General features: G+C 36.7%; 2 protein-coding genes and 1 pseudogene across 3 annotated transcripts; all 3 read left to right on the top strand.

Moving 5' to 3' along the window:
• Positions 1-3,666: 3,666 nt before the first annotated feature.
• LOC126791485 (cytochrome P450 CYP749A22-like) lies at positions 3,667-5,940 on the top strand. The gene is made up of 5 exons (XM_050517943.1): positions 3,667-4,057; positions 4,138-4,352; positions 4,455-4,687; positions 4,878-5,256; positions 5,362-5,940. Exons 1-5 carry the CDS (start codon positions 3,778-3,780, stop codon positions 5,788-5,790), a joined length of 1,536 nt encoding a protein of 511 aa, XP_050373900.1. The 5' UTR covers positions 3,667-3,777; the 3' UTR covers positions 5,791-5,940.
• Positions 5,941-7,170: 1,230 nt separating this feature from the next.
• On the top strand, positions 7,171-9,338 carry LOC126791479 (cytochrome P450 CYP749A22-like). 2 transcript variants are annotated; one of them, XM_050517939.1, is made up of 5 exons: positions 7,171-7,453; positions 7,521-7,744; positions 7,869-8,101; positions 8,258-8,639; positions 8,752-9,338. In XM_050517939.1, exons 1-5 carry the CDS (start codon positions 7,186-7,188, stop codon positions 9,178-9,180), a joined length of 1,536 nt encoding a protein of 511 aa, XP_050373896.1. In that variant the 5' UTR covers positions 7,171-7,185; the 3' UTR covers positions 9,181-9,338. The 2 variants fall into 2 exon arrangements, with proteins under 2 accessions (XP_050373896.1, XP_050373897.1); XM_050517940.1 differs by having other exon boundaries at positions 7,267-7,453; positions 7,526-7,744; positions 8,752-9,276.
• A 784-nt stretch (positions 9,339-10,122) lies between these two features.
• LOC126791480 (cytochrome P450 CYP749A22-like) lies at positions 10,123-13,053 on the top strand (annotated as a pseudogene).
• The last annotated feature ends 1,298 nt before the right edge of the window (positions 13,054-14,351 follow it).

The raw sequence follows: 14,351 nt of genomic DNA, 5'->3' as shown, positions 1-14,351 counted from the left end.
TTGGATTCATGCCTTAGAAGCTAACCTTGTGTAAGGTTTTCGTGCACCTCAACCTTTTGAGTCTAGCCAAGCAATTTATCCATGTCTTGGCGTGCAAGTTTGGTCTTGATTGAGAATTCCCTCTCATTTCGGTTTCAAATGTCTTGAGATCCCAAATCTTTGATACACTAATCTATGCTCTCTGTTTAGGGTTTGGGTCAAGTCACTATTCACCATTTGTCTTTTGTTTTTTTTATCATAAAGTAAGAAAATGGTCTTAATTGGATTTGTCTTGTTGTTAATGGTGTTTAGCATGTTCTATCTCATGTCCTTTTCATAACCTTGGAAACAGTCCCCTTGGGTTGAGTGAATCTGTGCTCGCAGCTAGAGATTATCAAAGGGATGGTATATCCCTGCCTATATATATGGGGCTTGTGGCTCCATGTTAACTTGGTTGAGAAAATTGAATTTTGCATTTTCTTCTAACCCAAGTTTCTTTGCATGTTCCTAGTGCCTTTGAGTCATCCACAGTTGATCGTACAATCTCAAGGCTTGAGCACACAACAAAATCATTTTTACATATCATTCATTTTGCTGCATACCATGGTTGATTGGTAGTGCAACTAGGTCACAAGAAGTCTTTCCGAGCAGGGCTGGTTATCAGTTAGCTGGTATCTATTTTTTTAGCTTCAGTGCAGATTTCATTGTGTAAGCACTTGAGAGGCAAGTGAGGTAGGAAAGTCTAGAGACTAGGTAGAGTCTTAGATAGGATACAAGGACGGCTTGATATCCTGAAGTTTCTACAAGCTTGTAAATGGTGCATTAGTACATAGTGAAAATCTTTGTCCCTCAAGAGTTAGGGGCACGTATTTTTTTTCTCTGGATTCAGGGTTTCAGCGAGTAAAAAACATCATGGTGATGTGTGATTGTTTTTACCGTTTTCATTACACTATTCATTGAACTGTTCTTCAGGTTACCAAACACCCGTGTTATCCCTGAACTAGGGGTAGAATTCGGTTCAAATGGTTCAGTTTGGGCTCAAATCGGAAACCGAACTGAAATTGAATTTCGGTTCGGTTCGGGTCGCGGTTCTCTGATAGACCAAACTGAGAACCGAACGGTTCGGTTCTGTTTTTTTATTTTTTCAAATTTATTTTTTAACTGGACTGAATCTAGGGCTCGTCAACGGGCCTTGCGGGCTTGTATAGGAAAAAATATAATACTTTAATTTAAGGGTTTTAAACAATAAAAGAATTATTATAAAACATTCTAAACAAAAGTCACAAATAAATTATATTTTTGAAATATTGTCGATCGACACCAATAGATGTGATCGATATATATATTTAGGGACTATGTAAAAATTTCATCCATTTTGAACATGGTTTGACCGTCCATACCAAGTACCTACGGTAAATCAAAAAAGTGGCGTTTCACATAATAAAACCCCATTGACCGGGGCTTTGCCAAATATGTTTCCTTATTGTGACCACGCAAGATCGATGACAAAAATTATGTGATTTCAAATATGTAAACAATTTTCCTCATTCGCATCTTGATAATGGGTCCCCATTATGGCATATTAGTGTTATTTTTGGTTTACCGGAAATTCCGACTATCAAACAAGGTCCGAATTGGATGAAATTTTAAAATGATCACTAAATATATATACTGATCAATCGGATGGTGTCGATCAATTCCGAGAAGTTTCCTTCATATAGTCGCTTCATAATGTAATAGTTTTATTATAAACCTAATACAAAGGTTATGATACATTAATGGACACTTCGACGATCGACAACTCCAGTTTGAAATATGGTCGATCGACACCAGTAGATGTGATCGGTATATATATTTAGGGAACCCGTAAAAATTTCGTCCATTTTGAACATGGTTTGACCGTCCGTACCAACGGTCAACAAAAAAAAACATGCGTTTTCACATAATAAAACCCCATTGACCGGGGCTTTGCTAAATGAGTTTCCTCGTTGCGACCACGCACGATAGATAACAAAAATTAGGTGATTTCAGATATGCAAATGGTTTTCGGTGTTCGCATATTTGTAATATGTCATTCCTTAGGGCATATTAGTGGTGTTTTCGATTTACCGAAAATTCCGACAGTCAAACGAGATCCGAATTGAATGAAATTTTTATAGGGTCACTAAATATATATACCGATTAGATCGGCTGGTGTCGATCAATCCCGAGAAGTTTCCTTCATATAGCCGTTTCATAATGCGATAGTTTTATTTTAAAACCGAATATAAAGGTTATGATACATTAGTTGACACTTAGGCGAGCGCCAACTCTAGTTCGAAATATGGTCGATCGACACCAGCAGAGTTGATCGGTATATATATTTAGGGACCCCGTAAAAATTTCGTCCGTTTTGGACATGGTTTGACCGTTCGTACCAACTGTCAACTAAATAAGAGGCGTTTTGACATATTAAAATCCTCATTGATCGGGATTTTGTCAAATGGGTTTCATTGGTGCGACCGCATACAATTGGTGACAAAAATTAGGTGATTTCAGATATGCAAACGACTTTTGGTGTTCGCATTTTGGTAATGGGTTTTCCCTTATGACATATTAGTATTGTTTTCGGTTTACCGGAAATTCCGACGGTCAAACGAGGTCCGAATTGGATGAAAGTTTTACAGGGTCACTATATATATATATATATCAATCATATCGACTGGTGTCGATCGATCCCGAGAAGTTTCCTTCATATAGTTGGTTCATATTGAGGCGGATTTAGTAATTACACATCCGCTTATATATATATATATGTGTGTGTGTGTGTGTGTGTGTGTGTGTGTGTGTGTGAGCAAACTTATTTGAAACATACATATATGGGCATACATACATATACATAAATGATTATATATACATATATAACACTACAAAAGAGAAACATATAATTATATATGATATAAACCTAAAATTATATTAATCAAATCAAATATTCGGTAAGATAAACGTAAAACGACATTATTTTATGAATAGTTCGGTTCGGTTTCTTATGTGTCCAAACCGGAAACCAAACCGTTTAATTCAGTTCGGTTTAGTTTTCTAAATTTCGGTTCGGTTTGTGTTCGGTTCGATTTTTTTTCGGTTTCAGTTCGGTTTTCGATTTTTCGGTCTTAAGTGTCATCCCTACCCTGAACCCAAATTATCACGAAAAAGTTGTAATAGTCTTATTCACCCCCTCTAGGACCTTCATAGAATTAATAAGAGTGTTTACTACTTCGAGCAGTATAGATTATCATTCTCAACCCAGCTAATATATACTTTTGTAACCTACATTTTCCACTCAATGAGACTCAACACGATGAAAAAAAAATGCAGCTGCTAAAGCTTTCTTTCCATCTTTAGTTTTCTGCCATTACTTTTGAATAAATTTTGAATCCTTTCACTGAACAGAACACTCTTTGGCTCTTTGCTTTGTGATCAGTTAGGAATTTCAAAGCCAAGTGAGCTAACATATACTGTAGCATAGGCCAGCTTTTTTTAATTGTAGTATATAAAAAATTCTTCATCCGACAATGCCAGCTTAAGGTTTCATATAATAATCTTGGTCTGTGTCTCTGTGATGATAATGATATTCCCTTTATCTATAATAACAAAAAATGAATACAAACTAGTGAAACTACTAGAAACTATTGAACTAAGGTTGAGGTCAATGGTGGCAGCTTCTATCCAAAGTAATTATATCATGAAGCATTAGAAATTTGGAGAATTTACATATAGCAGGTTCACTGATACAGCCTTGACCAAGGGAAAATCAATACAATGATCAGCTTTTGCACTGTGATCATCATCTTGAGCTTTGTTTTTGCGCTCCTTCTCTTAGCTTTCATCAAAGTCTTTCACAAACTATGGTGGACTCCAACTCGCATACAGAATCTGATGTCTTCGCAAGGAATCAGAGGCCCTTCTTACAGATTTGTCCATGGAAACACCGGAGAAATCAACAGCATGAGAGAGGAAGTTATGAGCAGACCCAAGAATTTATCGCACAACATATTTCCTGAAGTCCACCCTCATATATATTCATGGACCAAGACATACGGTAGCACACTACTCTCTACTCTTTAATTAGTGTAACTAGAAACTTAGAATATAAATTATGGTCATCTTTAATGTCTACAGGCAAAAGTTATCTTCAGTGGCATGGTGCTAAAGCACAGTTGGTCACTATTGAACCTGAGCTGTGCAAAGAGATACTCAATGGAGCTTTTCCCAAACCGGAGACCAAACGTTTTGTAAAGAAGCTCTTAGGAGATGGCATCACACGATCTGAAGGCGAAAAATGGGTAAAAATGCGAAAACTGGCCAACCATGCCTTCCATGGAGAGAGCTTACAAGTAAGTTTTTACTTTTTAAAACTAATTACCTGTGGTGATTTTGTGAAACATGAATGTAAACCTGTTAATTGCATTTTGCTGAGGATGCTATTGCTTTGCTAGACTATGATTCCATCGATGGTTACTAGTGCTGAGACGATGCTAGAAAGGTGGACAAGTCATAATGGCAAAGAGATTGAGGTGTTTGAAGAGTTTAGGCTGTTCACTTCAGAAGTGATTTCAAGAACAGCATTTGGAAGCAGTTACATAGAAGGAAAACAGATTTTTGAGATGTTAAAAAAGATGGGATTCTTAACATTCAAAAATGCTTTCAACCTCAGGTTTCCTGGAATCAGGTAACTTCCTTTCAACAAAAAAATTAAGCACATATGAGTTAGGGATTATACTAATACTAATAGCAATGCATATTCAAAATCTAATGCAAAAGGTGCAAGTGTTCAACTCTCAGTAAATGTAACTTTACTTTTGTTGCTAGTATAACTATGAAAGATTTTAATATTGCTGTTCTCCCATTCAATATTGCAGTAAATTTTATAAAACCCGCGATGAGATTGAATCAGATAAGCTTGAAAAAGGAATAAGAGACTCCATAAAAGAGATCGTTAAGAAAAGAGAAGAAAATGCAATGAGTGGACAAAATGACCACTTCGGAAGCGATTTTCTTGGATTACTGTTAGAGGCTCATCATGATCCCGATGAGAAGCAGAGGATTTCAATAGATGATTTAGTCGATGAGTGCAAGGCGTTTTACTTTGCTGGACAAGAATCTAGTACTAGTTTGCTTGCTTGGACTGTCTTTCTTCTGGCCCTTCATACTGATTGGCAAGAAGAAGCGAGAAATGAAGTCCTACAATTATTTGGCACACAAACACCAAATCCTGACGACTTTTACAAACTGAAAACTGTAAGGAATTTAAGAACTTAATAAACTCTTTTCCTATGTTACACAACTACTTGCTTAGTTTGAAGTACTGACCTTTTCTCAATCTTTACATTTGAATGCATGCAGATGACTATGATCATCAATGAATCTCTAAGATTATATCCTCCTGTTCTGGCCATGGAGAGAAGAGTTGAAAAGGAAGTTAGAGTGGGAAACCTCGTCGTTCCTGCCAATGTTGAATTGCATGTCTCAAGTCTAGCACTTCTCCATGAGCCTCAATTCTGGGGACAAGATGCGCAACTTTTCAAGCCAGAGAGGTTCTCTGAAGGGGTTGTGAAGGCTACTGGAAATAATGTTGTCGCATTCTTACCATTTGGAATGGGGCCTCGAACTTGTGTGGGCTTTAACTTTGCCACCATTGAAGCAAAAATTGCTCTTTCAATGATTCTACAACGCTACTCGTTCACCCTTTCCCCAGGTTATGTTCACTCTCCCTTCCATTTTCTGACACTTCGTCCCCAGCATGGAGTTCAAGTACTGGTACACTCACTGTGAAGTATGAACTGTTCAAATTGCACTCTTTGTACACTTTCTTCATATGACAGAACATTTCAATATAAATGGTACGATATTTAAATCTGCAATGAACAACTTAAGTTCTCCAAATTATAAAAGCTAAAGCTGCCTTTTAATTCTTTGTCCTTTCGTTTTATAGCCATGGATTATTAGGCTTTTGCAGGGATCTCTATATGTCATTTCTTCATTGTTTTCAGTTCATTACTTTTCGAATTTATTAGTAATCAGAAAACAAATATAAAGATCTTCATTAATTGATTTTGAACTATTCTGTTAATGAGAATGTAGGTGCTTGATTCTACTAGACACAGTGTTATAAGACCTTATGATACACTTGCCTATTGGTACATCAATGGTTGATTAACTCCACCCTTTAGTAAACCGCACAAAACTAGCAGTGAGATGACGGTTCAACACTGCGTATATAGATAAACATGTAAAATGGCAATTCAGTTTGCTGTACTAGATTTTTTGCTTGGACGTGATGTTTTTTCTAGCTCTCTTTATATTGATTGGCAATATGGCAACAGAAAGCAAGAAATGAAGTCCTAGAACTATTTGGCCAAAAAAAAAACACTAAATCCTTGAGGCTTCCCCGATCAAAACAGAAAACAGTGGTGATGTAAGAACTTAATACTTACTCTTCAACTTAATACTGACTGGTTTTCCTAAGTTACATAACAGCCTGTTAAGCATTACACTGCAATGCTTGCATATGAGTATGATCAGCTCATTGAATCTGAATGTATAAAGTTGCAATATTTTAATGGGAAATTAAAAGGAGTTAAACTGGGAGATGACACAGTAGATTGGCCCAACGACAAAGAAACTCGAGTTGAAAATTTGGTATCAGATGAGTCAGTCTATCATAATTAATCAATAATTGAAAAGGAAAACTAAAAAGGATGTTGCTGTTGATCATTGTGGGGGTTGTTTCAGTAACTTGTCACTTTCTCTAGGGCTGCTTCCAGAGATTTTTATATTTCTTGTTGAACCATATGGTCTTTCGATACTGATGTTGGCCCTAGACCCTAGTTCGTCTTCACTAAACCTGGATTTTCGAAAGAGGAGATTTAATTTTACAGTTGAAATTGGACAATCTAGTCCCGGTTCTACAAATAGCACCAACTGTGGTTGGACTTGTTGGAGATAGATCAACAGTTTTGAGTTTTGAGAAGTAAATTATTATTCATCAAATTTTCAGAAAATCTTAACAATTAATATTGATTTCTGTCACCTTGACCAAGTTACTACAGTATATGGATGCATGCATAGGTCATGGATAACTTTTCATACAAGAGGATTAAGAGCAAAGACAAATATATATATATATATATAGTGGACTCCACTCCACAATCTCAAACCAATCCTAAAATGATGAATTCTTTTAGCTTAGTGGTCACTATCTCAAGCTTTCTCTTAGCTCTGATCAAGATCTTCCACAAGCTATGGTGGACTCCGATTCGTATTCAGAAGCTGATGGCTTCCCAGGGAATCAAAGGCCCTTCTTGCAAACTCATCTATGGAAACACCAAAGAAATTTCAAAGATGAAGATGGTTAATATGAGCAGGCCAATGAAGTTAACACATGACATTTTACCTGCTGTTCAACCTCATATTCACTCATGGACCAAGCTATATGGTAATAATTCCTCTTAAATTTGGTTTATCAAATCTTAAATTAAGTTTCTATCATTTTCTGCAAACAGGACAGATTTTTCTCCAATGGTATGGTACTCGACCTCAGTTAATTGTTTTGAAACCTGAACTGTGCAAAGAGATACTCATGAACAAAGATAGAGCTTATTCAAAACAGAAGTTTCAAGGCTATGTCAGGATGCTACTAGGGGATGGCCTTGGTTCTAGCGAAGGTGAAAAATGGGCAAAATCCCGAAAAGTGGCCAACCATGCCTTTCATGGAGAGAGCTTGAAAGTAAGTTCTTACAGTTCATATTGGTGATTCTAGCAAAAAGTCCATGGTTAAATTATTACATAATTCTACCAATTATTTGTTAAGCTAAAAAATTTCTAAAGACTTGAGTATGTTGTTTCACTAGTTGATGGTTCCTGAGATGATAGCCAGTGCAGAGACAATGCTAAAAGGGTGGAAAAGTCATGAAGGAAAAGAAATCGAGGTGTTCGAATTGTTTAGATTGTTCACTTCAGAAGTGATTTCTAGAACAGCCTTTGGTAGCAGCTACTTAGAAGGAGAGAAAATTTTTGAGAACATTATGAAGCTATCAGTTTTCTTGGTCAAGAATTCCTTCACAGTCAGGTTTCCTGGCTTAAGGTAACATCCTTTTAACTACGTACAGTTGTATTATTTTTTTAACAAAGTATCTGAAAGTACATGGAGTCCTAAAATCTGGAACTTAATTTCTTTAGTTGTTGATACTATTATTGATGTATGATGTGACTTTTTATGGAAACTCTTTCAATATTGCAGCAAGTTTGTGAAAACAACCGATGAGATTCAGGCAGAGAAAATTGAGAGAGGAATACGTGACTCCATAATAGAGATTATAAAGAAAAGAGACAAGAAAGCACAAATGAGTACAGAAGAAGAGAGATATGGAAATGATTTTCTTGGACTACTTTTAAGGGCTCATCATGATACCAATGAGAAAAAGAGGATTTCACTGGATGACTTAGTTGATGAGTGTAAGACATTTTACTTTGCAGGACAAGAAACCACTAATAGTATGCTTGCTTGGACTGTCTTTCTTCTAGCACATTATACAGATTGGCAAGAGAAAGCAAGAGAGGAGGTCCTGCAAATATTTGGTAGACAAACCCTGGATCCGGATGGCCTTACCAAGTTGAAAACAGTAAGAATGTCTAAGAGCTTGACCCCTATTCTTTGTCTAATTAGGTCACACAAATGTACTTGATCAAGTTTGAAAGTGTGACTGAATTCTATTAATTTATTATGTTCTGCAGATGAATATGATCATGAATGAGTCACTAAGATTATATCCTCCTGTTTTGTCCATCGAGAGGAAGGTTAATTGGGATGTTAAACTAGGAAATTTCACTATTCCTGCTAATGTTGAAGTGCAAATTCCAACTCTAGCACTGCATCATGAGCCTCTATTCTGGGGTCAAGATGTGCAACTTTTCAAGCCGGAACGATTCTCCAAGGGGGTTGCTAAGGCCACAAACAACAACGTAGGTGCCTTCTTACCCTTTGGAATGGGGTCTAGAATTTGTGCAGGTTTCAACTTTGCAGCCATTGAAGCAAAGATTGCTCTGTCGATGATTCTACAGCGCCACAGCTTCACCCTTTCCCCAGGTTATGTGCACTCTCCCCATCAATATCACACTATTAGACCACAACATGGAGTTCAGATCTTGCTCCACCCACTGTGAACTGTGAAGAAGAGCCAGCTGACTGCAGATATAGCTACATAAATATGCCTATGAATAACTGCAGCCTCTCCTTATGTGTTAGAATTTGGTTCCTTGTGGTTTAAATTTTGTTCATTGCTGATTTGCTTCTGCATAAATCATTGAGAATATATTTACACATATTTTGGAAGGCCTAGTCTCAACTCTCAAGGTAGCAAAAGAAGAACTTATCTCAAGGACCAAAATTGAATTAATCATCAGTAAATAATAAACATTTATAATTACACGATACTTTAGGGGTATAATATCTCCATAATCAGTTAACTTTGAGCAAATTTTCCTCCAAAACAATAATCTTGTCCAAGCTTCTTGCGCTAATATAGTACTAGAACATGATACCCAACAATAAGCCCGTCTAGCTCAGTTGGTAGAGCGGAAGGCTCTTAACCTTGTGGTCGTGCCACGGTGGGCGATTTTAATTTTTTTTTCACAAATTTTTCAGTGTGTGGGGTATGTGCATTGAAGTTGAGGACTCTGGACCGAGTCCTGAATTATTGCTAATTTGTTTCCCACGGTGGGCGATTTTAATTTTTTTTCACAAATTGTTCAGTGTGTGGGGTATGTGCATTGAAGTTGAGGACTTTGGCCCGAGTCCTGAATTATTGCTAATTTGTTTTGCATGCTGAATGAGGAACCTACTGTATTTTCATGATCAAAACCATTTTTGTGAGCTAGGAGTGATGATTGACCTATAGATAAACTACCAAATACCTAATGTATCCATGCTACAATGATGAAGAACCCCGGCTTCCTTATCGATCAACATTTTTGAATCTTAACATGTGAATTAATTATCTAGCAAATTTTTCCACGAAATCGATCTCGACAATTAATATGGATTTCTATCACCTTGACCAAGTTACTATATATCGTTTATGGATGCATATATGCATGGGCATGGAAACTCATCCGACCCAAATTCATAGATATATAAATTCGATATTAAGCAAAAGACAAATGTAGTGGGAGTGTGGGACTACTCTCACAGTCACAGTCTCGCCGAGTTCACAAACCAATCCTAAAAATTAAAGATGAATACTTCGGGAGGCCTAGTGGTCACTATCTCAAGCTTTCTGTGTGTGTTTCTTCTCTTAGCTCTGATCAAGATATTACACAAGCTATGGTGGATTCCGATTCGCATACAGAAACAGATGGCCTCTCAGGGAATCAAAGGCCCTCCGTACAGATTCATCCATGGAAACACTAAAGAGATCACCAACATGAAAATACAAGCCATGAGCCGGCCCGGAAAGTTGTCCCATGACATAATCTCCGGTGTTCATCCTCATATTCACTCTTGGACCAACATATATGGTGCATACTCTCTTTTCTTCTTTCATATATCCTCCATCATTGGTCATAGTGATTCAGTTTTTGAATTCGTAACAACAACGCAGGGAAGAACTATCTTCAGTGGCATGGTTCTCAAGCTCAGTTGGTGATTACAGAACCAGAGTTGTGTAAGGAGATACTGGCTGACAAAGACGGAGCTTTTCCGAAAATGGAGCCTCTACCACTTATCAAGAAGCTATTTGGAAAAGGCCTTGGCACCAGGGCCAGAACAGATGAAAAATGGGGACAGCTTCGAAGGATCTCCAACCAAGCCTTCCATGGAGAGAGCTTAAAAGTAAGTCCATCCATCCATCTTGCTGTTAATTATTAGGTTGATGGTCATTTTCAACAAATAGTAAGATGGAATTATTGTGCAACTGTGCAAGTTAATGCTTAGATGAAATTAATGGAAAGTAATTTTCCTAAATTTTGATAATTATTGTGTGATTGTTGAGTTGAGCTTGACGGAAAATTTGAATGAAATATATTACAAGTTTACAACCAAACAATGATTCCAAATTGTCCTTCAAAAAAATCCAAATTGAAGGTATATTAGGAGTTAAATCGGGATAAATTAGACATATATATGAGGGTGCAAATTCTATTAAAATGTTAGAGGTAATGTTACAAATTAACACGGAAACTAGAATACCTTGAGGTATAGTATACACTCAATTACAACTTTTTGAACTAAAAATATAATTTTATTAAACTAAAATTACAACATCGAAAACAAAGTTACAACATGTGTTTTTGATATTAAATAACTAAACAAATTTATCGCATTAACTACTATCTGTTCATAATCTTGTAAAATGTTATGGGTGAAATAATTACAACTAATAGAAATATATTTACCCAAAACATCATCTTGATTACTATAATGACAAGAAATTTGTTGTTAAATCTAAATGAGGGTATCACATACCTCAAGGTATCTAAGAAATTTCGAAATGGACCATATGATTTGGATTAACAAAAAGATCATCGTAATTGTCTACACTTTATCTACACTACTGATGGCTGGAATCTGTCATCCCCAGAATAAAATTCCAGCAGTCATAGTTAGTGCTGAGACGATGCCCCAAAGGTGGAAAAACCATGAAGGCAAAGAGATTGAGGTGTATGAAGAATTTAAATTGTTGACTTCAGAAGTGATTTCCAGGACAATATTTAGCAGCAGCTACTTGGAAGGACAGCACATTTTTGAAATGTTGATGAATTATTACTTCTTAATTGTCAGAACTCAGAAATTTATACAGAATCAGGTTGCCGAGCTTCATCAGGTTTTTTACTTCAACTCTTCACCTAATATTAGCTGATCTGGTTATCGAATCAGGAAAGGATGAATGTTGATTATGTATACGTAGTTATTAAATTACTTCCACATACGTAATAGCCTCATTTGTTGCATGCAGTAAGGTTTACAAGACCAAAGATGAGATTGAAGCTGAGAAGCTTGACCAAGGAATCCACGACTCCATAGTGAAGATCATTAAGGAAAGAGAAGCCAAGGCAACGAGGACTGGAGAAGAAGGCAACTTTGGAGATGATTTTCTTGGATTGCTGTTAAAGGCTCATCATGATGCCGACGTTGATCGGAGGATTACAGTAGAAGAATTGATTGATGAGTGCAAAACGTTTTACTTTGGAGGACAAGATACCACCACTAGTTTTCTTGCTTGGACCATCTTTCTTCTGGCACTTCATACTGATTGGCAAGACGAGGCGCGAAAGGAGGTCTTACAAGTATTCGGCAAACGCGACCGGCCAAATCATGTTGGCATTTCCAAACTCAAAACAGTGAGAATCATGAACTCATCTGCATGCTATTCTCAATCGGTTTAATCTTTAGCTAATTTTGATTAGTGTTCATGACTAATTTCACGCAGTTGAGTATGATCAAAAATGAATCCTTAAGGTTATATTACCCTCTGGTTACCGTAAGTGGGAGGACAGCTGATAGAGAAGTTAGAATGGGAAAGCTGACCATTGATCCTGCAGCGAATCTTGAACTGCTCATCAAACCTTTATCATGGAACCATGATCCTGAGCTCTGGGGACCAGATGTGCATCTCTTCAAACCACAGCGATTTGCAGAAGGGGTTTCTAAAGCCACAAAAAATAACCTAGCCGGATTCCTACCCTTTGGAATAGGACGTAGAATGTGTGTGGGCTCCGACTTAGCCACCACTGAAGCAAAGGTCGTTCTGTCAATGATTTTACAGCGCTATTCCTTCACCCTTTCTCCAACTTATGTACACTCGCCCTATGAGGCGCTTACGCTTTGTCCACAACATGGGATTCAGGTAATGCTACAGTCACTGTGAAACTGCTCAGACTGGGAAGAGTGGAAGACCAGAGTTATCTATACTTCAATTCATAATATATAATCATGTTCTTCCTTCTAAATTGTGTAGGAGCAACTATGTATTCCTGAGTAGCAAGACGCTATTAATGCTGTTCATATATTTGCTTTATAAAGAGTGCAACTTTCGTCGATGCATGTTATGTGTAAGCTACGCTGCTACGGTTATTGTTGCTTGATCGATCTGCACCAGTTTCTAGACTTCTAGTAGACTAGTACGTACGTAAATGCTACAAGAACTAAAAATTTAAGCATAATTATTGATTTTCTTTATTAGATTCGAAAATTTATAATTTGAGCTTCATCTAAGTGAATTGAATGAACCACGAAGGGGTTGCAAGTTAAAGTCGCTTTCTATTCGTAAGTTTTTCTACAAAGTTTACATGGATTTTCGAAACTTCGATCTGAGCAAATTTGGCAAGATTGAGCGATCCCAACTCATACCTCATGTGATTGCACTCGCACATTGCTGAAGCACTATACAGTATATTCCTATTTCTAGCTCGACAATCAAACAAAAAATTATTAATAGTAATTCTTCCTCCAATCTCTTTTATTACCAGGGAATATAGATATACTAGGTCACTGGCCGCGCGTTGCGGTGGCATTTGTTATTGCTTGGTTGTGTTATTTACAAAAAGCTAAGTACACATAGTATATTTGATAATATAAATTGTCTACTATGTTATTGAGGAGTCTACAAATAGTTGTTGGCAGTTGCATTATATTGTCTAGATAGTTTCTCATTCACACATTTCGTCGAACACACCTTCCGTGTAGTATTTATCTAGAATAATTAATGAATTCTATGCATTTCATTATTCTTAACAGTAATACGACGTTTTGTTAAAACTGTCATTCTGATTAGTTATCTCATAAATCGTTTTGTTAGCTATTTTGATCAGTATATTATTTCCGGTTGAAAATGGCATGTCGTCTAGACATTCTGTCGAGCACTTGACGTGCAATATACAGTTACCCATTGTTATACCACAAAATCAGCTACTGCAAACATCCTAGACTGCAATTTTGTGCCTGCTTGCTATGACTTTTATTGTCAACAGCTAATTGGTTTTTTCAATTCATATGTATTTGCTTTTTTCATGTATCTGTGATGAATTTGTATGCATGTATGACACTATGTTTTCAACTTTCTATATATGGTGAACGTTGTGAATGGAGAAGATCCAACTACTGCAGCTTTGGGAATATAAATTGATGTTCTTGTGACATAATATGAAAATGGAGATGTGTCCTTGTCACCAAAGCATAACAACTACTAATAGATTTCTGGGATTCATGGTTAGAAGACAGTATATTTTTATTTGAAAAATGTTGTGGAATGCAGCTATGCAAGAATGTTTGCATCATTGTTTTGATGAAATATTTTATGGAACATGTCTTTTGTTAGATCTAGATCTTAAAACCACTG

The sequence above is a fragment of the Argentina anserina genome, chromosome 4 (genome assembly GCF_933775445.1).
Source record: "Argentina anserina chromosome 4, drPotAnse1.1, whole genome shotgun sequence".
In the NCBI taxonomy this organism is placed as follows: Eukaryota; Viridiplantae; Streptophyta; class Magnoliopsida; order Rosales; family Rosaceae; genus Argentina; species Argentina anserina.
The sequence above is the reverse complement of the archived record's forward strand: the minus strand, read 5'-3'. Positions and strand labels throughout refer to the sequence as shown.

What these genes read in the sequence shown, in the direction of transcription:
- LOC126791485 (XM_050517943.1), top strand. Translation starts at nt 3,778, where the DNA reads ATGATCAGCTTTTGCACTGTGATCATCATCTTGAGCTTTGTTTTTGCG. An exon ending in TTCATGGACCAAGACATACG is followed by an intron (nt 4,058 to 4,137) that starts GTAGCACACTAC and finishes TAATGTCTACAG; the next exon opens with GCAAAAGTTATCTTCAGTGG. An exon ending in ACTTTTACAAACTGAAAACT is followed by an intron (nt 5,257 to 5,361) that starts GTAAGGAATTTA and finishes GAATGCATGCAG; the next exon opens with ATGACTATGATCATCAATGA.
- LOC126791479 (XM_050517939.1), top strand. Translation starts at nt 7,186, where the DNA reads ATGATGAATTCTTTTAGCTTAGTGGTCACTATCTCAAGCTTTCTCTTA. An exon ending in TTCATGGAGAGAGCTTGAAA is followed by an intron (nt 7,745 to 7,868) that starts GTAAGTTCTTAC and finishes TTGTTTCACTAG; the next exon opens with TTGATGGTTCCTGAGATGAT. An exon ending in GTCAGGTTTCCTGGCTTAAG is followed by an intron (nt 8,102 to 8,257) that starts GTAACATCCTTT and finishes TCAATATTGCAG; the next exon opens with CAAGTTTGTGAAAACAACCG.